This window comes from Cutaneotrichosporon cavernicola (genome assembly GCF_030864355.1).
Source record: "Cutaneotrichosporon cavernicola HIS019 DNA, chromosome: 2".
In the NCBI taxonomy this organism is placed as follows: Eukaryota; Fungi; Basidiomycota; class Tremellomycetes; order Trichosporonales; family Trichosporonaceae; genus Cutaneotrichosporon; species Cutaneotrichosporon cavernicola.
In genome coordinates, this window is record NC_083394.1 from 1,295,420 (window position 1) to 1,321,248 (window position 25,829).

At 58.5% G+C, this 25,829-nt stretch overlaps 10 protein-coding genes across 10 annotated transcripts; 7 read left to right on the forward strand and 3 right to left on the reverse strand.

Moving 5' to 3' along the window:
• Window positions 1-137: 137 nt before the first annotated feature.
• On the forward strand, window positions 138-1,268 carry CcaverHIS019_0205060 (uncharacterized protein; the record flags this gene model as incomplete). The annotated part of the gene is made up of 1 exon (XM_060597525.1): window positions 138-1,268. The coding sequence occupies one exon, from the start codon at window positions 138-140 to the stop codon at window positions 1,266-1,268; it is 1,131 nt and encodes a 376-aa protein (XP_060454410.1).
• An 851-nt stretch (window positions 1,269-2,119) lies between these two features.
• Window positions 2,120-3,859, reverse strand: CcaverHIS019_0205070 (uncharacterized protein; the record flags this gene model as incomplete). The annotated part of the gene is made up of 7 exons (XM_060597526.1): window positions 2,120-2,341; window positions 2,431-2,761; window positions 2,798-2,903; window positions 2,937-3,228; window positions 3,263-3,336; window positions 3,388-3,707; window positions 3,738-3,859. The coding sequence occupies 7 exons, from the start codon at window positions 3,857-3,859 to the stop codon at window positions 2,120-2,122; spliced, it is 1,467 nt and encodes a 488-aa protein (XP_060454411.1).
• A 309-nt stretch (window positions 3,860-4,168) lies between these two features.
• Window positions 4,169-5,809, forward strand: CcaverHIS019_0205080 (uncharacterized protein; the record flags this gene model as incomplete). Its single annotated transcript, XM_060597527.1, has 1 exon — window positions 4,169-5,809. The coding sequence occupies one exon, from the start codon at window positions 4,169-4,171 to the stop codon at window positions 5,807-5,809; it is 1,641 nt and encodes a 546-aa protein (XP_060454412.1).
• A 777-nt stretch (window positions 5,810-6,586) lies between these two features.
• On the forward strand, window positions 6,587-7,168 carry CcaverHIS019_0205090 (uncharacterized protein; the record flags this gene model as incomplete). Its single annotated transcript, XM_060597528.1, has 1 exon — window positions 6,587-7,168. The coding sequence occupies one exon, from the start codon at window positions 6,587-6,589 to the stop codon at window positions 7,166-7,168; it is 582 nt and encodes a 193-aa protein (XP_060454413.1).
• Window positions 7,169-7,312: 144 nt separating this feature from the next.
• On the forward strand, window positions 7,313-7,795 carry CcaverHIS019_0205100 (uncharacterized protein; the record flags this gene model as incomplete). Its single annotated transcript, XM_060597529.1, has 1 exon — window positions 7,313-7,795. One exon carries the CDS (start codon window positions 7,313-7,315, stop codon window positions 7,793-7,795), a length of 483 nt encoding a protein of 160 aa, XP_060454414.1.
• A 1,348-nt stretch (window positions 7,796-9,143) lies between these two features.
• Window positions 9,144-10,804, forward strand: CcaverHIS019_0205110 (uncharacterized protein; the record flags this gene model as incomplete). Its single annotated transcript, XM_060597530.1, has 2 exons — window positions 9,144-9,254; window positions 9,287-10,804. The coding sequence occupies 2 exons, from the start codon at window positions 9,144-9,146 to the stop codon at window positions 10,802-10,804; spliced, it is 1,629 nt and encodes a 542-aa protein (XP_060454415.1).
• Window positions 10,805-10,941: 137 nt separating this feature from the next.
• Window positions 10,942-12,632, reverse strand: CcaverHIS019_0205120 (uncharacterized protein; the record flags this gene model as incomplete). The annotated part of the gene is made up of 3 exons (XM_060597531.1): window positions 10,942-12,008; window positions 12,048-12,191; window positions 12,227-12,632. The coding sequence occupies 3 exons, from the start codon at window positions 12,630-12,632 to the stop codon at window positions 10,942-10,944; spliced, it is 1,617 nt and encodes a 538-aa protein (XP_060454416.1).
• Window positions 12,633-13,162: 530 nt separating this feature from the next.
• Window positions 13,163-15,246, forward strand: CcaverHIS019_0205130 (uncharacterized protein; the record flags this gene model as incomplete). Its single annotated transcript, XM_060597532.1, has 2 exons — window positions 13,163-13,264; window positions 13,384-15,246. The coding sequence occupies 2 exons, from the start codon at window positions 13,163-13,165 to the stop codon at window positions 15,244-15,246; spliced, it is 1,965 nt and encodes a 654-aa protein (XP_060454417.1).
• Window positions 15,247-21,038: 5,792 nt separating this feature from the next.
• On the forward strand, window positions 21,039-22,512 carry CcaverHIS019_0205140 (uncharacterized protein; the record flags this gene model as incomplete). Its single annotated transcript, XM_060597534.1, has 4 exons — window positions 21,039-21,206; window positions 21,485-21,895; window positions 22,016-22,183; window positions 22,219-22,512. 4 exons carry the CDS (start codon window positions 21,039-21,041, stop codon window positions 22,510-22,512), a joined length of 1,041 nt encoding a protein of 346 aa, XP_060454418.1.
• Window positions 22,513-24,492: 1,980 nt separating this feature from the next.
• CcaverHIS019_0205150 (uncharacterized protein) lies at window positions 24,493-25,380 on the reverse strand (the record flags this gene model as incomplete). The annotated part of the gene is made up of 1 exon (XM_060597535.1): window positions 24,493-25,380. One exon carries the CDS (start codon window positions 25,378-25,380, stop codon window positions 24,493-24,495), a length of 888 nt encoding a protein of 295 aa, XP_060454419.1.
• Window positions 25,381-25,829: the final 449 nt, after the last annotated feature.

The window sequence follows — 25,829 nt, forward strand, 5'->3', positions numbered from 1 at the left end:
CCATAAACAACTGGCATGCATGCTGACTCTCTCAGGCTGCCGGCTCTGTTTACATATCATATCGACATACTCTTCCACTTGTCACTAGCGCTTTCATAGCTGTTTCCTTTCCACTTGTTCCATCCCTCTTGTTCACCATGTCAACCTTCAACACACCCCGTACAACGCCAACACGCGTCTCGTCCCGCAAGACGACGCCATCACCCGTCTCGGTCCCCGCCCCAAACCTTCCCCTCCCGCGTCTGGTCTCGCCCCGCCGCACACGTACTCGCCACATGCGCAATGACCCTACAAACTGCGGCCTCTACCCCGTCACTGAGACGGACGAGGACGACGCCCCCTCCCGCTGCCCCTCTCTGTTCTACGCTCCTACCTCGCCAGGATCCGAGACACACCGCTCTTCGCTCGTCTACACACCATGTAATGACGACCACGACCAAGACCCCTTCGAGGACTACACCTTCTCTCCCGTGTCGGACACGTTCTTCGACGACCCGGCCACCAAGGCTCCTCGCGCCCTCCGTTCCCCAATCCGCACTCCCATTACTCCCATGTCGCGCGTCCCCCGTGTCCCCAACTGCGCACCATACCAGCAGCGAGTCCTTCTCCCCGCACTCCCCATCCTCGCACCCTGCCAGCAGCGCCCAGCTCCTCCGTCCCCACCAACGCCTGGCACACCCATCACCCCAACAACCCCCGGCATAATGAGTGCCAACCTCGTCAGCGCGCTGCGCGACCTCCTCACTACCTGCAGCGAGTACAAGTTGGACGGCGGTATGTTTGCGGACGCCGACGACATTGTTCCTGGACAATTCGACGACGCTGTGTCCCCCAAGCCATCATCCCCCACGTTACTCGCCCAACCCACTTTGGCCTTCTGCCCTCTGCCAACCGTCCCTCCTCGCACCCCACCACCAAAGCACGCGACGTGCATCGAGGAGCTCCTCCTAGCCCCCCGACAGACGCGCGGGCCAAGAGAGCCACTCGCTCCCGGCCTGGAGGGTGACCACTCTGTACTGGCTGGCATGGCAGCCGCGGCGCGTGCCGACCGCCCCGCCGCCGAGGCTGCAGCGTACGAGGACCTCGCGCCTTCGTTTCCGTCACTCACTTCGATGTCGACCGCGTCGTCTGCGTCGTCTCTCAGCTCGCTGTGCGGGATGACGTCGGGCATGACCATGATCCCTCGACCACCAGTCACGCCGCCCCAGCGCAAGCCTACAGTCTCTAGCCGCCGCCTGCTTCGTTCTCCACTGCCCGTCTGGTCTTAATCGCATCATATCCCATCCAGTATTTCATCTTCGTTCTCCTGCCCCTGCCCTGCATTCGCTTTACCTCCCCATTCGACTTTCAACTTGTTGCGCTGAGCGCTAGTTTGCCATCTGTGCACCCGATAGCATGTTGTGCGCTTTAGATCCATGCATGTGTGTAACAACTAGCCCATGGTCGGTGTCCTGGAGGCGCAGCGAATCCCTGTCTCTGTGAGTGTGCGCCTGGATGTTCCGACGCGAGTGTCAGTGCGGTGAGTGCAAGTGATCCGTGCAACTGTGCCGTGATTCCTCATCGCGGCGGTTCTTTAGTTGTTTGGAGCATGAATCGTTGATCGACACTAGCATGAGAAAGCATTCACGTCGGTCTACGCGCCTGCTGTTACTTTGTCACGCAGAGCCCGGGATGCCGGCATACGCCACGGTTCCCACTCCACATTCCAGCATTCCTACATCAGAGGGAGGTTGGTTTGGTTTCAATTGACTGCAGAAAACTCGGGAATGTCATCAATTGATGAAATTGATGTATCCCTACACGATCACTTGACTCGCGTACCCCACGCCATTCCTTGTATTTATTTGTCCATCATATCCTTGTTCCCACGCCACGGCTCATCTTGCATTGCGGAGAATTAGGACGCCACAACAGCCAGCCAGCCAGCCAGCCAGCCATGGCGGTAATGCATAACACGCTCAAGACCCTCTAGGTAACTGATACTGATACTGACACATCGCCAGGGCCCAGGCCTACAGTACACAGCCGGTCAGCACCATATTACACCAAGAATCAATGTTCATTACATGTCGTGTCGTCTATACATCGGTCGGTTTTCACCCTCTTCAGGCCTAATAGCCTAATAACGCTGGTCGTCGCTCCACGTGTCGCTCCACTCGCTCGTGCTTCCACTCGTCCCTGTTTGGCTGGCGCCCGTCGTATCCGCCCCCGTTCCCGTTGCGCCCGACGTTGCCGACGTTGCCGACGTCGTCTCGTTGGGCCCATCTGTCTCTGTCGCCGTCTCCTCGTCCGTCGTCGAATGGGGCGTCAACTCGGGCGTGTGTGTCCGCGGCGTCGTGTGCTGGTGTCAACAGACCTTCGAACAGGCAACTAAAGTGGGCATCCAGACACAATACACAGATACAACACACAGAAACAGGCTTAACCTACCTCCACAACCTGCACGACATCAAACGGCGAGGCGACGCGGCGTGCCGCTGCACGTGCCTCGATCGCGTCCCACGCCCTCGTCTCCTCGCGTGACGTGCGCGCGTCCCATATACGGTCTAGTTGGGCCAGACGTGGGTCTGGGCGCTCAGGCGGGTCGTCCTTTACACGCTTCTTCCGCTCCTTCGCCTTCTGCGGTTCCTCGGGCTTGCCCTTGCGTCTGCCCATGAACGAGATGACCAGGAAGCCGATGAGCGCCGACACGACCGTGAGCGAGAACGAGACGGGCGGGAGGATGATCAGCGGCGGCAGCGGGTTGGCCGTCATGAGCCATCTGGTGTCAGCTACTCGCTATGTGACAGAAGCTCACCGGAGGCCAGTCGGGTGTGGAACGAAGCGCACCACGACCCAGCCGGTAGTGCGTACTTCGCGGTGGTACCGCGCCCCGGGAGCCTCCAAGTTGGTGTCGTCGCGGCCTGCTGTCAGCGCATCCAGACATGTCAGCTCACCGATAGACACGAAAGCTGAGCCAATGGCGAGGTCGCCGCGGCCGGGGTTGATGACCGTACCCTCGATGAGCTCTTTGGTGAGGAGGACGACCTCGTTCCCCCGGGCTGGGGAGACGAGGGATCCGCGCCGGCGGCGCTCCTTGATCCTCGCATCGGGCACACCGGCGTACCCAAACACTCTGGACGGGCAGAACGAACGGAACGGCCACGGGATCACACATGGCGGGATGTACCACGTAGGAATGGAGGGGAGGGAGACGAGGGAGGTCTTGAGTGGTGGTGGGGGAAGGGACTGGCGTCAATAAATAGTGTGGCCTGCGACGTACAGGTTGCGAGACATGGACAATCGAGACCTCGGGGGCGCGCAACGAGCGCAGGTCGAGCGTGACCATAAAGTTTCCTGCGGTCAGCTGATCCTGGTCCAGCAAGCTAGCTGCTAACTGTGACGTACCCATCTCCTCGGAGCTTTGGGAGGGACGAACGAGCTCAAGCTCGACTTGCACATCGTACGGCAGGTCCTCCTGGAATCTGTCGACGGGGAGCTGGAGAGTAGCATGAGGCGTGCGGATCGTGCGCGACCCGTATGTGAGCCACCCCTCGACCTCGACGTTTCCCCCAACGCCCCAAGACCACCAGAACGCGCCGACCGCGAGGGTGCTGAACGCTGCGCTGGCGAGGATGAGGAGCACCGCGAGGATGCCCTTGATGACGACGCTAATGGTGAGAGGAGGGGTGAGGATGTCGCGTATGACGCGGATAGGGAACGTTATTCTGCATCAGCGAAATCTGGGATTGGCGTACGGAGAGAAGCAGATGTCGAGGACACGATGGACGAACTCGACAAAGTCCGAGTTGGGGGATGGTGGTGCCCGTTGTCGCGGGACGCCGTCGTAGCGGCGATCTCGGCGGGCCGCGGAGGACATGGCGGAGGAAGGTGAATGAATGTGAGAGAGTTGGAATGGAAGATGTAGAGATGTAAGAGTGCGTGACTTGAACGCAGCGGCGATGAAGGTCAGTGGTCGCGACAAGAACCGACAAGAACCCTCTCCCGGGCGTCATGACCGCTGAAGGGACTAAGAGGAGGGATTTAATAAACTGATATTCCGGCTAAATTGTATATCAGATCGTCAACAGTGACGCCTTGAGGGAGATTCCGTGGCCCCAAACGACAAATACAACTTGCTGACTTTACAGGCTCTGCAATGCCATCCTCTTCCTTCTCTTCATCCGCAATGAACTCTGCACCAACCGTGCAGCTCATCCTACCAAGTAGGGACCTGCTCTACGACCACCACGGCCCTCCGAGCGGCCCCCTCGGTCTCTCGACGGAACGGCCGACGTCGTTCCACAACCCGTGGCCCTCGTACCGCTTCGCGACGTTCAGCGACGCCTTGCTCGCTTTCCAGCGCGGCGCATCGGTTGCAGCGGCCCAGAATGAGCCGGAATGCCACGCGTGTGGAGAGTGGACGCGCGTCGCGTCGCGCTCGGCATCCCTCAATACCTTCCGTGAAAACGAGGAGGATGACAAGGACATGGTGGCACCGGGCGGGCTGTTCTACGACCCTGAGGACGACGATGGCGACGAGACTCCGGTCCAAGAGTGGGGAAACGACGACGGGCCAGGTGGTCTAAGTTACCTGGCGCGTAAAGTGACGCACGTCACGGAGCGGCCAACGGGATACATCCGCCCTGAGATGCTGGGCATACAGGTCGACGACGAGGCGGACGACTGGCGCGAGCCGCCTATTTGCGTCCGCCCTCCCCGATGGCTCCGTGGAGAAGGGAGCGATCGCGAGAGTGACCGCGGTGAGGGCGGGCCGGCAAAGCCCGCCGTGACTTGGATCGGGCATGCTAGTGTGCTCGTCCAGATTCCGTTTACGGATGGGAGCGGGATGGCGGGCGTGCTCTTCGACCCTATTTTCTCGCTCCGCTGCTCACCGACCCAGTACGTTGGGCCTGCACGCAGTCTCAACCCGCCATGTTCGGTCGCCGAGCTCCCGCCCATTCATCTCGTTATAATCAGCCATGACCATTACGACCACCTTGACTACGACAGCATCATAGACTTGTGGAACTACCACATCGATACCGTGCACTTCATCGTGCCCCTGGGTCTCGGACAGTGGTTTATCGACTGCGGGATTCCAGAGGCTTATATCAACGAGCTTGACTGGTGGTGTGAGGCACTGGTGCAGTTCCCATCAGAGGGATCCCGAACGTCAACACCAGTATCCACCTACCCGCAGACAAGAGAACCTGAGATCGACCCATCCTCAAGACTTAGGCTCAAGGTAGCGTGCTGTCCGGCGCAACACCGTTCCGGCCGCGGAGTCTTTGACCAGATGGCAACACTGTGGGCGTCGTGGGCAGTGGGCGTCATCCCCTCAAACATCAACAACCCCCTCGCGCCAGGTATGAAGAACTGGAACTCGTTCAAGGTATATTTCGGCGGCGACACGGGGTACCGATACGCAACAGCCCCAGACTCGGACGAGACGGCAATCTGTCCGGCCTTTGAGGAGATCGGCGAAACCTACGGCCCCTTCTCCCTCGCCCTCCTGCCACTGAGCACGGGGAGCAGCCTGCCGTTCCTGCGCAAGATGTTCAGCCTCTCGCTCGACCAGTACACGCTCACGTCGAGCCAACACTGCTCCCCGGCTGACAGTCTCAAGATCCACGGCGCGGTCAAGGCACGGCGTACAATCGGGATGCACTGGGGCACATTCTGTGATGCGGCCGAGGCACGCGCGACACGGGTCGAATTTGGGAGGGCACGTCGAGACGCTGCGGTGGGAAGCGACTGGGAGAATCCAGGGATGAAGGGCGTGTTCGTCGCCCTTGATATTGGTGAGACGGTCGACGTCGAGCCGTAGATTTAGGCCGCTAGATTTTAGACGGACAGTACACTGGGATTTGGGCTAGCCACGCTTTAGGAGAAACGGTCACTGATGCCCTAACAGTGGTAAGGGAACTACTGTATGCTTAACACGACAACTAACGGTGAGTGTGGTGTGGCGGAGTGCCTGGGAGTGACGACGACACCAGCCGGCATCGGTCACAAAACAGAAGACAAGAATCTTCCCACTACCTATACTCTTCTTACACGCTCTTTCACAACCGGCTTCTCCGATTCTAACGAACCGCGCCAAGTTGAACAGGTTCGCGAGGATCCCTCCCATGCTGCTGCTTCCGCCGCCCGTACCCAGCGGAACCATGGAGCTGACGCATGTGCCAAGTCTTCTGACGCCGTCGCCGCGCCACCGCGCCACGAGGGGCTCCTACCGAAGCCGAGTATCTGTTTATTCTCGTCGATTGATGCACTGGCGGCCGTGACGAGCATCCAACCCCTCGGTGCGATGGGTTGAGTCCTGTCTTATGGAACCGCGATTTACCGTGTCGTGACCTGAACACGGATGTGGCTGTATGGAGATGTTTTAACCTGGTTTTGATGCAGATCCCACACCGTTGAACCACATACCATCAAAATGTGGCACATGAAACGCGCCCCACCCGGGCCGCACGGACAGCTTGTCCGGCTATAATGGATATGAGAGAAATGGGGGGACCCACAGTTCCTCACTCACGTACATCGAAAGTCGTTGTTCTTAGTTCGTGGTTTGAGGTTCGAGGTTCGACATCCCCCAATACCAATGAAGTGGTTCGCCTGCCGCACAAAGACGCCTAGTGGGGGGCTCGAGCATCTACGTACCCGCCTGGGCGAGGTCGATATACCGCGCTCGTATTCGCCGCAGCTCGAGCACTTGCGCATGCGGTTGGCTGAGGTCGATGTGCTTCGCGCGGAAGTGGGTTGGGAGAAGGAGAAGGAGATGGAGATGGGTAGGGAGGGCGATGGAGACAAGGGCGAGGTTGTCAAGGAGAAGGAGGAGGTGGTCAAGGAGAAGGAGGTGGCTGTGCATGACAATGCACGGCCCGACAAAGCAACAGTCCTACGCAACTGCAAACTAGGCCTCCACGAGACCGAGGGCAGCGACCGAACCAGCATCGAGAGCGGCTCCAGCATCGCAAACCTCAACTCCATCTCCATCGCCGACCCATCCGCCAGGCGTCTCATGGCCGTGCACGGCCCTGCTCCCGGCTCGGACGAGACCCAATTCCTCACCAGGACCGCCGTCTCAGCCATGACGGGCATAGTGCCCCCGCCGCGCACGTCCAGTCTCCGCCGCCCGGACGCCCCGAACGTCGAGTCCAATCGCGCTTGCGGTCCAAGCTAAGGAGGATGGGCCCCGAGTAAAGAAGTGGGCCGGACAAACCGGTGCAATGCACATACATGCGCACCCACCTCTGTTTCGAGTACTTATTCTCTCACACGCACTTGGCATTACCAGTTCACCTCAGCTCCTCGCCTCCCCGCCACCATGACGTGGTTTCCGTGGCTCGCGCCGCCGCGGCACGATCTCCTCATCGGACAGGACGAGCACGACGGGCGGCGCGACGACAAGACGCCCGACGAGAACGACAGACGGCTCAACGACAAGGTGCGAGACGACACCCAGCACGCCCCATCCCCCGTCCCCACTTTAGAGATGGCCAAGACCGAGCACAGGAAAAGCTGCGATTACTGCCAGCACACGTCGCACGACCACGCCCGGCACATTTCCACTTGGTTCCACGACTATGCCCACCCACCACCCCACCTCTCGGGCCCGGGTCCGGAGAAACGGGCCGAGATCGAGCGGCTGACGGCCCAAATCGACGTGCTCGAAGCCGCGACCCTCCCCGACGCCGAGGACATTCGCGCCCTACGCCTACGCCCCAAGTTGCGCGTGTGGGCGCGCCTCTCGTCGCCATCCGAATCAGGATGGCTGTGGCGCATGTTCGAGCGCGACAGGCGGATGTAGACTGTTGCGGAACTAAGGTAGATGGGACGAGCGGTCCGAGTCTCTGGTTTCACAACAACAAGGGAGAGGCGAGGCAATGCAAGGCAAGGCGCAGGCCCTCAACCCTCGAGTCTCGAGCTCAAAACAGGTTGTATTTCTATACTTATCATCCGGGCTGTGCAGAGCAAGTCCACATAGACCCGATGCAAAACATACACCAGGAGGGAGTCGAACCCCCGCCGCGTGCACGCTCCACGGCTGTCTCTTGGCCGTGGGAGATGGCAAGCACGCATGATACCGTTTCACCACTGGTGTTGTGTGATGGTGTTGGTTTAGTTGGGCCTCTGAGAAAGCCTGGGGCTCAATGGAACGCCGATGCTTGTTCACAGCCCATAGTGGTTCTCTAACCATCGCCAACGTCTGTCTGGGGACTGTCGTTGATTGTTGGACGCGTTTTAGTCTCATACGTCAGTTTCCCCCATCCAATTCAACACCGCCAGTGTATGTTGATCAGTATGACCAAGCTTTCCGCTTCGGCGTGGAGGAGGTTCGAGATCTAGGGCGAAGATGGAGTGTGTTACCTCCGAGAAAGCAACCTGAAGATACCTGCCAATCAGTACGGCTCATCCTGCTTGCTTACTCAAGGTTAGCGCCAACATTAGATGGTTGACGTAGCAAGCTGATCCCTGCAACCCCAACCTAAAGATTGGATGTATCTGCAGCTGATTGGCATACTATAAGAAAATGTGGAATAAAAAGCTAATGCTGAGGTCAGCTAACCGGTTTCATCGTCCCACTTGCAGGTCTTGTATCGCTGATGACATCATGCACTGCTGACAGGGTCCACCAGGCACGCGGAAATCAGCGGCGCCCGGCTTGGCGAAAACAGTCTGGCCACCGCTTGCGCGTTATCGTCGTGTGGATCCAGTGGAGCCACAGTGTATCCACGGCCAATGCTTCCATTGCTATCAGCTTTCGAGGTGCGCTCCGGAGCCGACGTCCGTCCCCGATCTCGCCACCGCCGACTGCGCTGTGGAGCCGGCTTGAATGCTTGAATGCTTGAATGCCCGCTGCCTCTCCGCTTCTGCGGACAGAACATTTCGTGGGTGGACCCTGGGTCCGAGCCGCGTCGCGTGGGCGGATTGCGCAAGATTCTTCCTCTCCTATATTTGCTGATATCAATGCAAGGTGCGAAACGCTTGAGCCTTCTTTATCTCACTCTTTCCTCCATTTCTTGCTTCTCTCCACCGAACTAAAAACACACCTATCCTCATCCCAGCTTGTTCACTCTCGCCACCCACCCAGCACAACCCCGACATTTGGCAGTATAGACTAGCTGCTCCGTCAAGACAACCATATGTCCTCCAACATGACTACGCGCCAACGACCGCGCGTCGCCGTCGTAGGCTCTGGCCTCGCCGGCCTCACCACCGCCTACCTCCTTACCCGGGAGGGCGCAGACGTTTGGCTTATCGACAAGGTATTTGCACCACATGGGTTAGCTGACACCAGGCGCCGCGGCTAGGCTTCCATGCATGGAGCGTCGAGCTTGAGCCAGCAAACGCTCTGGCCCTCGACCTCGCCGAGAAACGCCCTGCAGCAGGCGACACGCCCGCCGTCGATGTCCCCATGCGCTCGTTCCAAGGCGGGTACTACCCCCTCCTCATTGCGCTGTACCGCCACCTCGGTCTCCCCCTCTCCCCCGCAGCCTTCACATTCTCCTTCGCATCACTGCCAACAGGCAGGCCTCTCGATGAGAACGACACATACTTCATCCACTCGGGCGCGTCCGGTGTCTCCCTCCCCTCCCTCCCGACACAGGCGTGGCGCTCGCCGGGTGCATTCGCTCGCGCAGTCCTCGCCCTCCTCGGCGTCGGGCTGTGCTACATCGTGCTCCTCGTCATCGCCTTCGCGAGCTGGCATGGCCTCGTAAGCGCCGTGACATTCGGCCAGCTCGTTGACGCCGTCGCGGCGCGCCTTGAGCGGCCACTCCCCTTGGTACGGACACCCCTCGGAAGGGTGTTCAAGAGCTTTGCGGCTGACATTGTCCTCCCCCTCTTCAGCGCCGTCGGGACCATGACGGCAGACGACGTGTGGAGCACTCGCGCCGACGTCCTCCTAGACTACATCCACGCCGGGGTTGGCACTAGCCACTACTCTATCGGCGGGGCAATGAGCGCGCGCGACGTCGCCCGCCTCCTAGCTGAGCCGGTGCGCGCACAGGGAGCCGACCACGTGCGTCTCGGCACCGGCATCGACGGCATCACCTACGCTGACGACGGACTGACCCTCTCGCTGGGTGACGACGAGATCACGGTCGACCGTGTGGTGGTCGCGACTCAGGCGAGCGCCGCGCGCGCCCTCCTCGCCACCCTCGAGCCGAGCCTGCCTAAACCTGAGGCGCGTCGCGTCGCGCGCATGCGCTCCGCCCTCGCCGACGTGCACTATCGCGACACGATTGTCGTCACGCACCGCGACCGCGCTGTGCTCCCGATCCCAGAGGACGTGCGCGACATCAACCTCGTGCAGCCCGCGACCCCCGACGTGCCAGGCGACGCGACACCCGAGCTCGCGTCGGGCGCGTCGAGTGCTCCGTCGTCGCCGTGTCCTACACCGCGCGGGATTACGCCCTTCTTCGCCCCCGAGCAGGGGTACACGATGGCGACGCACCTCGTCGCACCGCCTGGCGTCGAGCCCGTGCTGCAGACAACGAACCCGGCCGTCCCCATTGGCGGGGAGCTGCTCGGCGTCGCGCGGTTGGAGCGCGCTCTGCCTCTCGCTGACGACGACACACTTAATGGCCTTCACCCCCGGCGTGGGCCAGGGGAAGGACGAGCCCGTGTCTTTCTGGCCGGCTCATACGCGTACCCCGGCATCCCGCTACTTGAAGGGTGTGTGGGCAGCGCGCGGCGCGTCGTGGAGGACATGCTGGGTCGTGAGGTGCGGTGCATCGACTGGGACGCTGGGCGAGGGTCGTTCGCCGGTCGGGCTTGGCGATGGAGGAGGAGCCCGCGGGCAGGCGGGTATTAGTACATTTACTAAATAGATATTCTTGGGATGCTAGTGTAGAGTTTTGCGAGAAATCGAATACAAGCCAAGATGGAGCCAGCCCGGAGCTCTCATGCGACCAGTCCATTGCCATCAATACCAAGCACAATGACATGCCACTACCAACCCCCGAGGCCCAAGCCCGAACCCGACTCCTCCTTGAGGGCAGCCTTGAGGTCCAGCCCGCGACGAGCAGGCGCAACATCCACGACGCCAACGACGGCCGTCTCGCTCCGCCCAGGCTTCTTGGCGCGCTGTGCCGCGGGGTCCGCAACCGCGACGTGTGTAGCGACGGCGGCAACAACTGGCGCCCGCTCCTGTTTGGCCGGCTTAACCACAACAACGGGCTTGGCTGGCGTAGCAACGGCGAGCACCTCCTCCTTGTCCTCGCCCTTGCCATGCTTGCGCTTGCGCTTCTTCTTGCTCGACTCGTCTGCTGGGGCCTCGTCGCGCTTCCGTTTCTCGTCTTGGGGCTTTTCGTCACGTTTCCGCTTCTTGCGCTCTGGCTCGTCCGCCGCGTCTGACCTCGTCTGCTCCTTCTCCTTCTCCTTCTCCTCGCCTGCCTCCTTGACATCTGCGCCCCACTTGCGCATCTCCTTACCACCCGAGTGCTCATTCGCACCAGTCGGGCGCGCCTTCTTCTCTCTCGCTTCGCGCGCCTTGCGATCCCTCCGGCTCTCCTGCACTTCACCAGCCCTTGCGCGTTCCTTGACGCGCCGCGCATCGATGATTTGCAGTTTCGGCAGGTCTGGCGACGCCTGCAGCTGGTCAGCGTAGGCCGGCACCTCGACAGTGAGGGGGTTGGCGCGCAGCGTCAAGCTGCGGAGGTGCGCCCATCGGGGTTCCTTCTTGGCCGCGTGGGCGGCCGCGCTGAGACCAAATACGCCGGCGACTGCCGAGTACGGAAGCGAGCAGTTTCCGAGGTCGAGGACTTCCAATCCGTCGCCGACGCCACTCTTGCCCACGGCGTCCAGGTCGCCCGTACCCCATTTTGGGAGGTGGGAAGGGAGGGTGGACAGGCGGGCGAGGTTGTTGGCCTTGACGTCACGCAGGAGTGGCAGTGGGCTTAGGTCTGGTAGGCCGGCGGCTTCGAGATTCGGACAGTGGCTGAATGCCAGTTTTGAGAGGTGTGGAAGGCTGCTAAGAGATGAGGGAAGAGAGGTGAGGTTGGGCGAGTGCGAGATGACTATTATCAGCTCTGGAGGGGGAGAGAGGAGGAACGTACTGAGTGAATTCAGCTCTTTCCATCCTGAAACGACGGTATCGTCGAGCGACGTCCACTCGTTCCCAGTCGCCACGAGGGCTTTGAGACCCTTCAATCCCGCGAGGGGTGGAAGAGCCGACAGTTGACAATTACTGATATTGAGCACTGGGTTAGCTGATCCATATCTATCCCAGACATACCAGTCAACCCCTCCAATGCGCCAACGACATCCCATCCCTCTGTCACGGGACATGCCTTGACGCTTAGCCAGGTCACGCTGGCCGGCAGCCACGAGATGTCGGTACATTCTGCGCCGTCGAGGTCGACCCGGGTCACGCCTGCCAACCGCTCGGGAGGCGGGGGGATCTCGAACGCCTCCTGCGCATATACTAGTGCGCGGGCTGTACGGATAGCCTTGGCCTTGTACTGGTCCGGGCCGGCCGGCTCCTTCTGCTTGCGTGGTGGCCGCTCGCGCTTGCCTTTGCCGTTGGGCTTGTCCTTGTCGAGGAGCTTGGCGAGCTTGGCATTGTCTTCAACCGACGTGGTTTTGGCCTTGTACTCGGCCTTCTGTGTGCGTTTCCTACTGCGTGCTGCGCCGCGGTCCATGATTGCGAGATGCGAGATGCGAGATGCGAGATGTGAGAGTTCAACTTCTCGCTTTCAAGGTGGTCAACATTTGGCCACGTCACGTGACCCCACGTGGACTGGTGGCAACTGGATTAAAGGAGTGGGGCAGGGGTGATGTTGAGGTCGAGAGGAGGATGTGTCTCCGCCCAACCGCACTCTAACACTCAAGAGCGTGTCGCCCCGACGCTATTCGTGACGACCACATGGGCGACTCGCTCGCGCAGGAGCGGAACGGGCAGACTGCAGATTCCGGTCCTCGACGCCGAAGTCCGCTACGCAAATCCAACATTCAGTAGAGCCGAATGTCGAGTTCAAGCTATTGTAAGTACGGGACTTGAGCGGAATAAGGACGCCACGGCCGAGGGACTCACTTGAACCCCTCGGTAACTTCCCATTTCGGTATTCGGTATTGGCCGCGGTTGTCCAACCTCCTCCAACCCGGAACTACAATCTGATACTAATACTGATGGATCATGCAGACCAAATACTCTCTCCATTCTTCCTCCATCATGTTCCGCAACTCATCGCTCCGTACGGCGCGCGCTGTGCGCGGCGCCTCCAAGCGCCGTCTTCACCTCGAGTCCAACTCTGGTGCCGGCCTCCTCTCCAAGGTGAGTAACCTATTGGAACCTTTTGGTTATTGGTGGTGGGCAGACCGGTAACTCTGGCACCGGGTCGAGCATCTGTGGTTGTCTGTTCTCCGCTACCTGGCCTTGGTTGCTGATCGCAGTACATCCCAGGAGCGCGTGTGACGGCTGAGACGTCGACTGCTGGCGTCCCGATCCGCCTGCTTGCTTCGCGCGGTCTCAACGTTCCCGTCTTCGAGGCTGAGAAGGACGGCAAGTCGGTCGTCCTCCCTCTCGACATTACTTCGGCGAGTCTGCCGGCTGGGACGAATGCTTGGCTTGGCGACATTGGAATCCAGGCCGGCGAGCGTGAGGCAACCACCAAGGCTCTGCAGGGTGTATGGGATGCGTGGCGCAATAACGGCCTACTGCGTGTGTCGGGCAAGATTGAGTCGAACGGGCACGGCACCGAGCTCACGGGCGTCAAAGTTATCGCCGACGATTTTGCCCTCACCAAGTATCCCGAAACCAAGGCGCTCGGGGACGAGAAGAGGATTCACCCTCTCGAGCGGACGGCCGCCGAGGGCTCGCTCTTCTACCACAAGAACCGGACGGGCGGTAACATTGCGTGTTATGGTTACGGCGCTGGCATTGCCATGAGCTCGATGGACGCACTCGTCGCCGAGGGCGGCACTCCCGCCAACTTCCTCGACGGGGGTGGTGGCGCGACTGTTGCCAATGTCAAAGCGGCCATGAGCGTCGTCATGAACGACCCAGACGCCAAGGTCATCTTTGTCAACTCGTTTGGCGGTATCACCAAGATGGACCTGATTGCCGAGGAGATGGTCAAGTACATCAACGCGTGCAAGGCAGAGGGCAAGCATGTGCCGCGGATTGTTGCGCGTCTCCGCGGGACGGGCGAAGAGAGCGCTCGCGAGATCCTCAAGAAGGCGGCCATCCCCGAGATCGAATACTTCTCCGACCTACGTCCCGCCGCCGCCGAGGCTGTCAGGCTTGCCGGCGGCCCCAAACACGCCGAGAGCAGCTCTGCAGCGGCAGCTGCGGCCGCTTCCGTGCCCGTTACTTTCTCGCGTGATGGACAATATGAGCAGACGCTGCGTAACCTCACCGTAACGAAGAACGACCCCGTGATGGTCCTCGGCGCAGGCAAGGCATCGCAGGCCAACAACCTGATCTCTAAGAACTACGGCACCAACATTGTCGGCACTGTTGCGCCCAAGAAGGGTGGACAGGAGATGGTCGGCAAGCCCGTCTTCAACACTGTCAAGGAGGGTGTTGCAGCGCTCAAGCCCCGCATTGCATCCGTGTTCGTCCCCCCCTTTGCGGCCGCCGACGCGATCATCGAGTGTATCGAGGCCGAGATCCCGCTTGTCGTTGCATACGCCGAGGGCATCCCAACTCAGGAGCAGCTCAAGGTCCAGCGCGCCCTGCGATCGCAGAACAAGACGCGCGTCGTCGGCGCCAACTGCCCCGGTGTCATCTTCCCCCACGAGCGCATCAAGCTCGGCATCCAGCCTCTCCAAGTCCACTCTCCCGGATGTGTCGGTATCGCCACACGTTCCGGCACGATCTCTTATGAGCTGGCCGCTCAGACCACCGCCCTCGGATTAGGACAGAGCGCAGTCTACGGTCTTGGCGGTGACCCCTTCCCCTCCACGCGGACATGGGAGGCTCTCCAGCTCATCCTGGATGACCCCAAGGCCAAGTTTGGCGTGCTGGTCGGCGAGGTCGGCGGACAAATGGAGGAGGAGGCCGCACAGGTGTACCAGGACTACCTTGCCAACCTGAAGCCTGGGGAGGTCGCCAAGCCTATTGTCGGCTTTGTGGCGGGTGCCGCGACTGAACGCGGGCTGATGTATGGCCACGCTGGCGCTGTGTGGTGGAACCAGAACGAGACGGCCGTCGCCAAGCGCCAGGTCTGGAAGGACGCCGGCTTCATCATGGCCGACACCCTCGGCGACCTTGGGCCGCTCATCAAGGAGACGGCGGACAAGATGGGTCTGTAACGTGTTTTTGGGTTTATGTTGTTAGCTTAGCATCAATGCACGGTTTGCCATTAGGCCAGGCGGTAGAGAGTGAGGTACTCTTGTGCACTGAAACGGGTTGGGTGAGAACGGCGAAGCCACTCGGCAAGCTAGCCCATGAACAGTGAACAGTGTCCAGAGTCACCCGATGTTGTTGGCTGTTGGCTGTTTCGGGCAACGTCCGAAGCGCCATATGGGTGGTATTGAAGAGCTACAAGACCATGAACCTGTTGCCGAACGCCGCCAACGCCGAAGTCACGGAGCGAGGGCAACAGACCCATAAGAGATACGGCAGAGAGCAAAAGATATCTGCTGTAGGAATTTAATCCCACTTGGTCCTCGCCGCGATTCGAACGCGGGGCCACTCCCATAAGAAACTCAAGTCACCCTAAGAGAGTATGATAACCACTACACCACGAAGACAGATTGATATTTGTCTAATCTTAGGGGAGCATAAAAAGTGCTCTATCTTACCTGACTGACTCGACCTCTGTATTGATGCCTGGAAGGACAGTATAGGATATGTGATGACAAGGGAAGAAGGAATGATGACGGTACTGGCGCTTTCGTAACGAACAGCCTTGTCCCGTTTCGTCTGAGAGTCAGTCGAGAGCGAGACTCGTCCTATCCTCCTATCCTCCTATCTTCCGCCCCAAAAACCCCAGCACTAATGATCGAACGATGAACCTCCCCCTGCTCCTACTCTGTCCAATTTTTTTATTGACTTGGACCAGAGACGGCCAGAGCTGCCATGTCTTGACGCGGCCAATCTTGCCAGGCGATCACGCACTTACGGCAGTCGCCGACACCGGCGACACCACAATGGCCATTTTGTGAGCTCTTTCTGCCAGACGCTGTGCCAGACGCCGCCGCCTGTTCAACCCTTGGCTAGCTCAAAGCATCGGCACATTGGGCCCGAAAGCGATCGACCTTCCGGCCATGAGTCCTGATCGTATGATCGTCGGGTCGAGATCGGCAAGTCATATACCATCTTCATATCTCCACTTGTCACGCTGCCACGGGACAGAGTCGGACGATGGTCAACTGCAGAAGACGGGCGAAAGACATCTTCAGCGACCGGATTGAAACTCGTGACTGGTACGACTCTGTGGCTGGAACCTTCAGACACCGTCGTGGCCTCGTGGAACCTCAAGTAATTCCACATGGCCAAGCCAGGAGCCAAGAGTATTGGCCCATGCGTGCCGATTCCACGACTAGGAAAAGTCAAGCGCAAAGTGTTAGCCAAACATCAGCCGCGTTTGTCTCACACTGCCCGCCGCCACCACGGCGACCACGGCCACAACGGCCACCACCCGCCCACTTGAAACCAAGCCTTAGCAATGTAGCCGCGGTGATCTGTCTCAGGACTGGGTGGGAGAGAGGCGGGCCGCGCAACCGACACGATCTTGGCGGGGTCGTGCGAGTACGCAGTCGTAGATACTCTCGTTGTCATGCCGGCATAATGTTCCCCTGGCCGTCGCCTGGGTAGGTTAACTAGGAGAGGGGCTGGCCACGTCGTAAAGGTGTTTCGAGTTTTTTTCTCAGTCCTGGGGATGGGAGTCATTGACAACAACGGCATGCTTTGCTCCACCCATGCCGTATCGTTTTGTTCGCTTGGGGACCTGGGGTACTTTGGGTCACTTCCCATGTCCATTGGATGAGCTTGTACAGAACCAGAAGGCGACGTCAATTGCCAGGGGTTTTCGTTTCGCCGTCAGCCCACGACGATGAACGAAACACTGCGCCCGCGTTTCGGGAGAGCGGTAGTCGATCTACAGTCGCTCAACGGACGTGCAGTGAGCTGATCGAATGTGGCACCCGACTCTCACCCAAGACAACGGCTCCCAAGCTACCATTTTACCAAGAGCTGGGCCGTCCCAAGAATACAATTTGGCCCGATATCAGCTCCGTCTAGAACCGGGTTGAGGGCCGCGAGGGATGGCTGGCGCCGTTTTGTGTTAGTCTGACTTTGCAGCTGAGAACAGTTCTCCCTTTCTCCATGCTCAGCTTGGCAGTTTGGCGGAACTCGTCAGGCATCCATGGCATGAAACCGTGTGCCAGGCACAGATCCCCCCCCTCTGTCTGTTCCGATCGTGTGCTGCGTCTCGAGCCTGGACCCCTCAACCCAATGCATAGTCAAGGCAACCTTAGTTGCGTTGATGACAGCAGGCAACGTCACAATGCCATACTGTCAAGTCGTTCCAGAGTCTCTCTGCGGATGTGATTTCCCAACTCGGAGGGCAAACGCGCTGGAAATTTCCACCATGAAACGCAGGCTTGAGAGTGAGTCTATGATCAGGTTTGGAGAGACAACCTCGTGCGGAAAGCACTAGTCGAGCGTGACAGGTCCACCCACGTCGTGACAGCAGCACTCTCCAATATTGTGGTAAACCCTCAAAGAGCTTCACAGAATACATGGTTAGTAACTGCTTGAACCCCAAGCGCCTCCAATTCAAACAAAGGGCTAGCGGGGACATGCCACTGTGCAAACTCTACTGGAATTCCAAGGACTTGCTGTTGTTCTGCTCTTCTGATCTTCGGTTCATGAAGCGAACTCTGTCCGCAGCCATGTCAGCTTGGCATTATTGGGAGGGCATGAACACCGACCTCGGAAATACCTTTGCAAGGGTTCGTAGGGTCCAGTTCCGACTGCTATGGTGGCGCACGGGGTTCCGAGAGGCGCCGAAGTGGACGCACGACCTCCTTTGCAAGGGTGCATCATGCGGTTGGTTGCACAGACTGGCAGCCACCGTTGCCGAGTGCCACCTGGGCCAGAAGTGGCGTTCATCTTGCGGGCCAGGAGTAGATCGCACAGACACTATCTGAATTCTGATTGATGGCGCAATGTTCCTAGGGACGCTGAGAAGCTGGGTCGCACGGGAAGACTTGATGAGTAGGTACTGTAACCATTCTTTGGGCGCGGGATCGCTGGTGACGGCAGCCGTTCTGTGGGTAACGCGCCGTAATCGTAGAACCGAGGATGTGCGTGTGCCATAAGTTTGGAGACAACTGTACAAGACCTTGTCGATGGCTAGCTGGGCATACAGTCGACATTGGACGAGGACTGACGCGTTGTTCCAGGGTGGCGCTTCCCGTGTACTTTTGGCGTCTTTTTCCTCCTCTCATCTTCCAAGCATTACCTTGTGTCCAACCAAGGAACGAAATCCAATCCCTGATCATAAACGCCACCCAGTAAGCGACAAGATCGACCAAGGGCAAAGGAACAAGCCACCCGTCCCGCTTGGCTTAAAGAGGTGGATATCCATGAACCACGTATTGCACTGCACATGGTGACCTTGTTTCTATTTTCCAAGCGACCTGCCCAGCCCGGCTCAGTGTGCATCGGATTTCTATTTCTACTGGAGGCGATGCCGCAGTCAGCTCCACAATCCCGAACGCGAGTCTTGACCGTAACCAACTCCCTGACTGTCGGAGGGGCTGGCTTGACCGGTACAGCAACAACGGCGCAGATGGCGGTGCGCGTCCTGCCACCCATGCGGTGTTCTTCAAAATGATCGGTTGACCGATTTTGCCGGAGCCATTTGCCTGACGTACTGCACGTGTAGACCAGGCTCAGGAGGGACGACAGGGCCAGCCTTCTCAACCTGTCGCCTTCCCAAGACCAACTGTTTGGGTTGATTGTGTTTCGAGTGGTTTGTTCCGCATCGCATCACATGTGTTGTTCATGGCCAGTTTCGGGTTGAGATCCTGCTCGTCTGATAGTTTGTATCAAGTTAATCAAGGATAGGCATGTGGCGACGAGATGATGCCAAAATGACCAGCCATTAACTGACGGAACCCCTGGAGCAACAAAAGATTTGTTTGACGTTTTGGATGAGACGTGACCTTTTACAGTACAATCCAACAAAACTCGAGTTGGGTCAAAACTAAACGACCTCACCGAATGAGTGGAAGGGAGAGCGGAGCGCCTGCGTGTCTCCTGTGAGGCTTCCAGTTGTTCACAAGCACTTGAACAAGCTTCGAGAACCGGCAGCCACTGGATAATTGTGTAATTAGGCATGATGTCAGAGCGAGAATGTTGAGATGAAGAGTGATTAGTTTTTGGGCAGAGTTTCCAAGACACCACAATCAGCCTCCACTCTTTCCTATTACCCTCACTCAACCCCTGAAAGGGGGGACTTGGATCTTTCCCTGTCTTCCCTGTTTTTCCCTGTTACCCCGATCAACTTGTTGAACCTGAGAGTGATAAACCCTGCCCGCTCTTTTTTTTTTCTAACCAAGACCCTGATTATTACTTTGATGCCCGAACGGATTAGTAACTGTGTCTTGGCTCTTGCTCTTGCTCGTGCTCTTGCTCTTGCTCTTGCTCGCCTCTTGTCACCGTCTCCATGTCTCTCCGTCTCATGGTAGACAAACTCCCTTAGTAACCCCTCGATGCCGATTATCTCTTCGTCAAACCTGGGCCAGCGTGGGTCCTCTGGGTCCTCTGTCCTTACTATCAAGGAACTACTAGATCAAGGAGCCTCCCCACTCTGCAACGTCGGGACCGGGGAACGCAACCAAACCCTCATTCTCCAACCCAGCCAGACCCGGTCCAGGTGTGCGCCTTACGCGGCTCAGGCTCTTGACGCTCCTTGCGCTCTTACGCGCATACCATCCATACCCGCCGCCGCCGCACACTAATCATGACTTGGACCAATATGTTGGTTACACACCCTCTCTCCCCTTCACTTCGCCGCCGCTCCCAATGCCGCGCGCGATTGCCCTCTAGCCCCTCTGCATGTCCTACCACTTCCCCTCTAGCCCACAACAGATACCCTTCATCTCTCACCTAATCGTCTGGTCTGGCCTACTCTACCCCTTCCTGCTGTGTCTCGTCTCGTCTCGTCCATCTTCCTTGATCGACGGCCTTTCCCCGGCACCCCACCTCCATCAATCTATCGCCGTCTACCCGACGCTTGGCTGCCTGAGCAAGTGTGTGTCTGTAGGTCATGGTCAGAAGCTACGCTCCATCCCTCATCATATCGGCAACTGTTCGTCCTACTTGTCAACACACCAACATCCCTAACACTTGTCGACACTCTCGCAGCCCTTTTTTTCCTTCGACACTCACTTCTTTCGTTGCTGTCGACACACGCACAACTTGATTAGTCATTCTCTTCATCCTTGTCAACTCCAGCACTGTGGTACGGTGATAACAATATCACGGCACAACTGCGTTACCTTTGGCCTTTCGGATTCCCTCTGCAGCCACTTCCACACCCAACTTTCTTTACGTTGGAAACAGACACCGACGCATACATACGTGCAGACGTACTCCTCGTTGAAAACCGAAAGAGTATCTATTCCTCCCCGCCAACCAAGAAGGAATCAGACGAGCGTAGTTACAACTTGGCAACCGGCACCGGCACCAACGCGTGATCGTTCCGTCTTTTGACTTCGCACTAGCTCCACCACTGGCCACCAACCACAAGATCAGCAGCCGCAGACGCCGGACCGAGGCTCTATTCCCAACACGCATCTCGGCAGGTCTTTGGCCCTACAAACATCATCGTTCCACCGATAATCCCCACCGCATCCCCTCCCCCCATATTGGTGTTGTTGTACGGCATCGTGTGTGATCTTTCTACACTCTTCCATCCTCAAAGAATCCAACGGCGACTCAGCGTCGAAAAGCAGTCAGGTTGACGACTTGGGACGCTTACTCAATTCCGAGTTGGTCACGATCAAACCCTCGACGCCTTCCGACAAACCTTGCCTCGATCCTCGGAGCAACTCCCATTCCGCACCGGCTCGGACAGGTTTTGGGAGAGATGCAAAGCTCTGGCGTTGGAGCACCGCCTGGTGGTCCACCCCCACCAGGACCACCTGGCGGCCCAGGAATCCCACGCGCCTCCACCGCCGACGACGGAGACAACCGTTCTCGAAATGCCAAAGCCCAGCGTCGCCACCGAGAAAAGCGCAAGGCACACTTCAAGGCCGTGAGTACTTCCCCATCCTGGACATCAACGACCGCAAGAGTGCATGGACTGCGACTGAAAACAATCGACGACTAGTTGATTGTGATTGTGCCTGTTACTGGTCAGCAGTCTTTTCACCACTTTCGCTTTTAGCGAGACAGAGTGCTCTACCGAACACAACTGCCACTAGAATCAGAGCTGACGGTGCGCCGCTTGACATGACACTTTAACCCCTGTCACGATACGTAACACTATTATCCTCATGCCTGAAATAACTACGGCATCGAAACGTCCAACAGCTCGAGGAGCAAGTACAAATCCTCACTGCCCAGCTCGAGGATGCTCGACGACAAGTGGCAGCTGCGCAGTACGCGAGCAACACACGTCTCGCGTACTCCCCCGACGACAAGGGGATGCAACAATTAGTATCCGAGAACGCCTACCTCCGCGAAGAGAACGCAGACCTGCGTCGCCAGGTCTACTCTTTGCGAGTGAGTTATGGTGGTGGACGCGACCCGGGCTCGGCTGGACCCCTCCCACCACCACCCGCGGATCAACCGAAGACGACCACTGGCATCTGGCCAGAGGTCAAGACTGAGGCGGCACCCTATGGTGTTTACAGTGCACCCGGGAGCGCGGTGGTGTCGTCACCTCGCCTTCCCGGTTCTTCGCATGCCCGCACTCAGTCGCATCCTGGCGAATTTGTTCGCGTGAGTTGAGATCACCAACATACCTGCCGGTCTGCCGGTTGTTGCTGCTTTTTTTATTTTTGCGCAGGGCCTAGTCGCCTCCAACTAGAACAATAACCAACGCGACAGCTGACTTGGCAGGATCCTGCTGCAGAGCCATCAAGTGCTAATTCTTCCTACCCCCCACCCCTTTACCAGTTTGGGTCAGTGGTCGGCGACGACTTTCGGGGACCTGATCCCGCGCGTCATCAGCCACAGCGCGGTTCCAGCTCCACCTCGTCGAGGGGCCGTTTGATGTCTTCCTCCTCGGTCAGTGACAAGGTATTGATATTGCTAATATTTAGGCGCCTTCTCCTTCGCCGTACGTGACCTCGGCTCCATTCCCAACAGATCCACGCGCACACGCGCTTGGCGGGACGCCAACGCAGCCGTATTTGGTTCGCTATGAGTCTGCAGTGTACCCACCAGCGGCGCCACCTCCGCACAGTCTCCCGCGCTCTGCCGTCGGGTCAGGGAGCAGTGGAAGCTATGCGCACGCAACGACACCCGTCCAGGCCTACGTTCCCCGTGCCGAAGGTGAAGTAGCCTGGGGCCAGGACGTGAGTTGGGCGGCGCCCGTCACCGGGCCGCAGCCCTGACATTCGACACAGCCTGCTGCGTGCGGCGCTCCTGTTCGGCCACCTCATTCGAGCTCCGCGACTGGTTTCTCCGCCTCCCAAGCTGGATCAACATACCATGCCGGGTACCAGCAACCGCCACCACCTCCGCCTTTGCACGAGTAGCGCCACATCATCGCATCACATCGTCACTTATCCGATCGATTCCACAGCACATCCATCCCTACCACCCATCCCTTCCACTCCACACAACAATATAGAAAAGAGCCGCGGCATGACAACGCGGCCTCGACGCAGGCAACTCTGGGACATTTTCGCATGAACATCAACCGTTTTGTTTCGCCCGCTTTTGGTCATTGTTCAGTGTTTCGCCGCCCTTCCCTATCCCTCGCCCGCCGACCCGGAGCCATAACGGTGTTGTTATAATCTAGGAGCGCTAATAGTTGGAACGTGTACAAGTCGATTAGATATATTGCGCTGTGCCACGAAACTGGACGCCACGAATTTGGCGGCATGTCAACGGCAACGGCTTGAATCGACCGTTGCTGCCTGACCTGACCTCCTCCCGAGGTGCGCGACTCTGCACATATGCACTTGTAATTTAGCGCGAGCTGTTCTAATCATGCATGTGTTCATGTTGGGACGTCCATATTACTGAATTGGGCATGTGTCTCGGGAAGAAAATAACGCGTCATCAACAAAAAAAAAAAAAAGGATAGACGGACAAACCAACTATCGGGTCAAGCAAAATGGGTCATGAGGCCATACGACGGTGGATACGCCGATACGCCTTTCGCTCCACCGCGCTATCCGGGCAAAGCAAGTGGGGAATGAGATGGATCATTTCGAGCCCGCTCCACCTGAAATGTCCCTTGAGAAGAATACGGCCATCACAGCAGAGAGCTTTGGCGGCTAGGGTGACAGTCTGTCTGTGTGCGATCGTGTCATTACTCGGGGCTGCCCGGTTCCCGTCATGTTCCCCAGAGTTGCCAGAGTAGCCAGATTACACCACCCGTTAAAACGCCCAGTACCGCGGTATGCCCATCCTGACGCTATAATCCCAGGCACGCGACAAGTGAGGCACGTGCTCTTTGATGCGATCGTGCCTGCACGTTCCTAGACCCGACGCAACATGAAAATGAGCTTACCTCATCTTTAATGTTCCCGCAGCTGAACGAATAGGGCGAACATGTTGGGATTTGCCTGATCTTACTAGATCACTGGATCACTGGGCCGCACGTCAATTACGAGTGGAGCTCGAGCATGTCGCGGATACGGCTGCGCAAACATCGTACGATGCTCTCGCGTGCACGCGACGAAGCGACGTACGCTACCTGCAGACGCCGGTTGCTGGGGCCTTAAGCTCGGTGGCGCCGAGGCACCGGCACCTTGTTGCTTGGCTTTGGTTGGGTTGGGTTGGGTGGCTTTTGGTGGAGTTGGGTGACGAGTTTCAGCGGTCGTTTCAAATCGAGTCTCCATGTCGCAATGATGTGCTTGGGCAAGATCGGTGCCTCGCTCTCCTAAGACTGCGACTTTGAAACAACCATACTCGCAACTTTTGTGCCAACGCCATAAACCCAACGCTATGACTTGGAAGAAGGGGCTCATTAATACAAGATCCCAAGATCAAGCGGCGATTAACGATGGGCACTGTAAGCATCCCTCTGGCTGCAGGTCTGACTGCTCGTTCTCAGCGTTCATCGTAATCACAGCGACTGTCCACGCGTACACTAGCCTCAGTTAGGGACTCGCCAAGTTCTCAAGGAGGGACCAGATCCAAGATATCTTCATTGTGACCACTGGCGCGCTGCTTACCATCCTCATGAAACACAGAGCACATACTCTGTACTGACAATGGCTAGACAATAGACAAGGTACAAGATGACAACCACGGTGACAAAATCAAGGACACAAGGACAACACCAGATCTCCTCTACTTCACGGCCCACCCGCGCGCGCTAGGACAACACCAGATCTCCTCTACTTCTCCGCCCACCCGCACTAGCGCGCGCTCGGAGCAGGAGCGCCGAATCCACTTCCCGGCCGGGGGTTGCCTGGCCCATAAGCAGGCGGGCACAGGATGTTCATGGCCTGGCGGTTGGTCATGCGGAAGAATTCGCGCATCGTGTCCTTCCGGACAGCCATGTAAAATAGTGCAAGGCTGCTGGGGTTGATAGCGAGCGCCTTCTCCTCGAGGCCGAATATGTAGAGCTGGTGCGCGAAAAGACGGGGGAGGGCGCGCGACGTGTCAATCACGGGCGCGAGGTGGGTTAGCAGGCGGTTCAGGGCCACATGGTCCAGCGAGGGGTGGCGGGTGCCCTTTTCGAGGAGGACGAGCGTGCAGACGATGCGGGTGAAGTCGATGGACAGCTTCGAGGCGGCCAGGCCGGGCCGGGCGGGATTGGGAGGAGCGGGCTTGGACTTGGGGGACGCCTTCTTCTTGCCTGAGGTCTTGCATAGCTGACGGGTTGGCGAGCACGGGGCCCGTTTCTGAGTAGCGGCGGTTTCCTGCCCGGCCTGCTTCTGGGTGGTGATCGCCTTGACCATCTTCTCCCGGGTGGCCTGGGCTGCCGGCTCCAGCTCGCGCTTGTGCGGGGGAACGTACGGAAAGTGGACATACTCGCCTACAGGGTTGGGGGACCACTCCTCCACAAACTGAGAAAAGTACGCCTGCTCCTCCTCTGGTGAGGCAAACATGGGCTGGGGTGGGTCGGGCGTCGTGTCGAGAGGCACGTACGCGACGTCGAACATGCGGGCGACTTCAGCGCCATGCTCTTCCCCGTACTGCTTGCGCCGTTCGTCCCACTGCTGGCGTTGGTCCTCAAACTGTTGGGTGTCTTCCTCCAACCGCGAGTTGTAGGCCACTAGCATGGGTGCCTCTTCGATCATGATTGGGGGGGGGGGGGGGTTGGGATGAGGAAGCAAGAGGAGAGGAGAGTGGAAGTCAAGAGATGGGAGTGGAGAGCGGGCGAAGAAGATGGACTCGTGCGAGGCGGGTTGATATAGACAACAGCCGCAGTTGGGAGGTGAGGAGGCAAGGAAAGAGAGTAGTTTGCTTGTTTACCTCGCGGCTACCACACACAATGTCCTGGAATGACAATGTCCTCTGGATCACATCAATGACGCGAGACGTCTGTGTTGATCAGCATTGTTGTGAGTGGAGAGTGAAGGCAGTCACTGAGAGAAGGCAGTCATTGAGGGGTGAGTCTGCCACTGAGAGGTGGTCTGTCACTGAGAGTGAGTCTGCCACCGAGAGGTGAGTCTGCCACCTGGCCCATCACCATGGGACCTGTGTTCCATCACTCAGCAAACGTCATCTATGGACAATGGACCGGTTT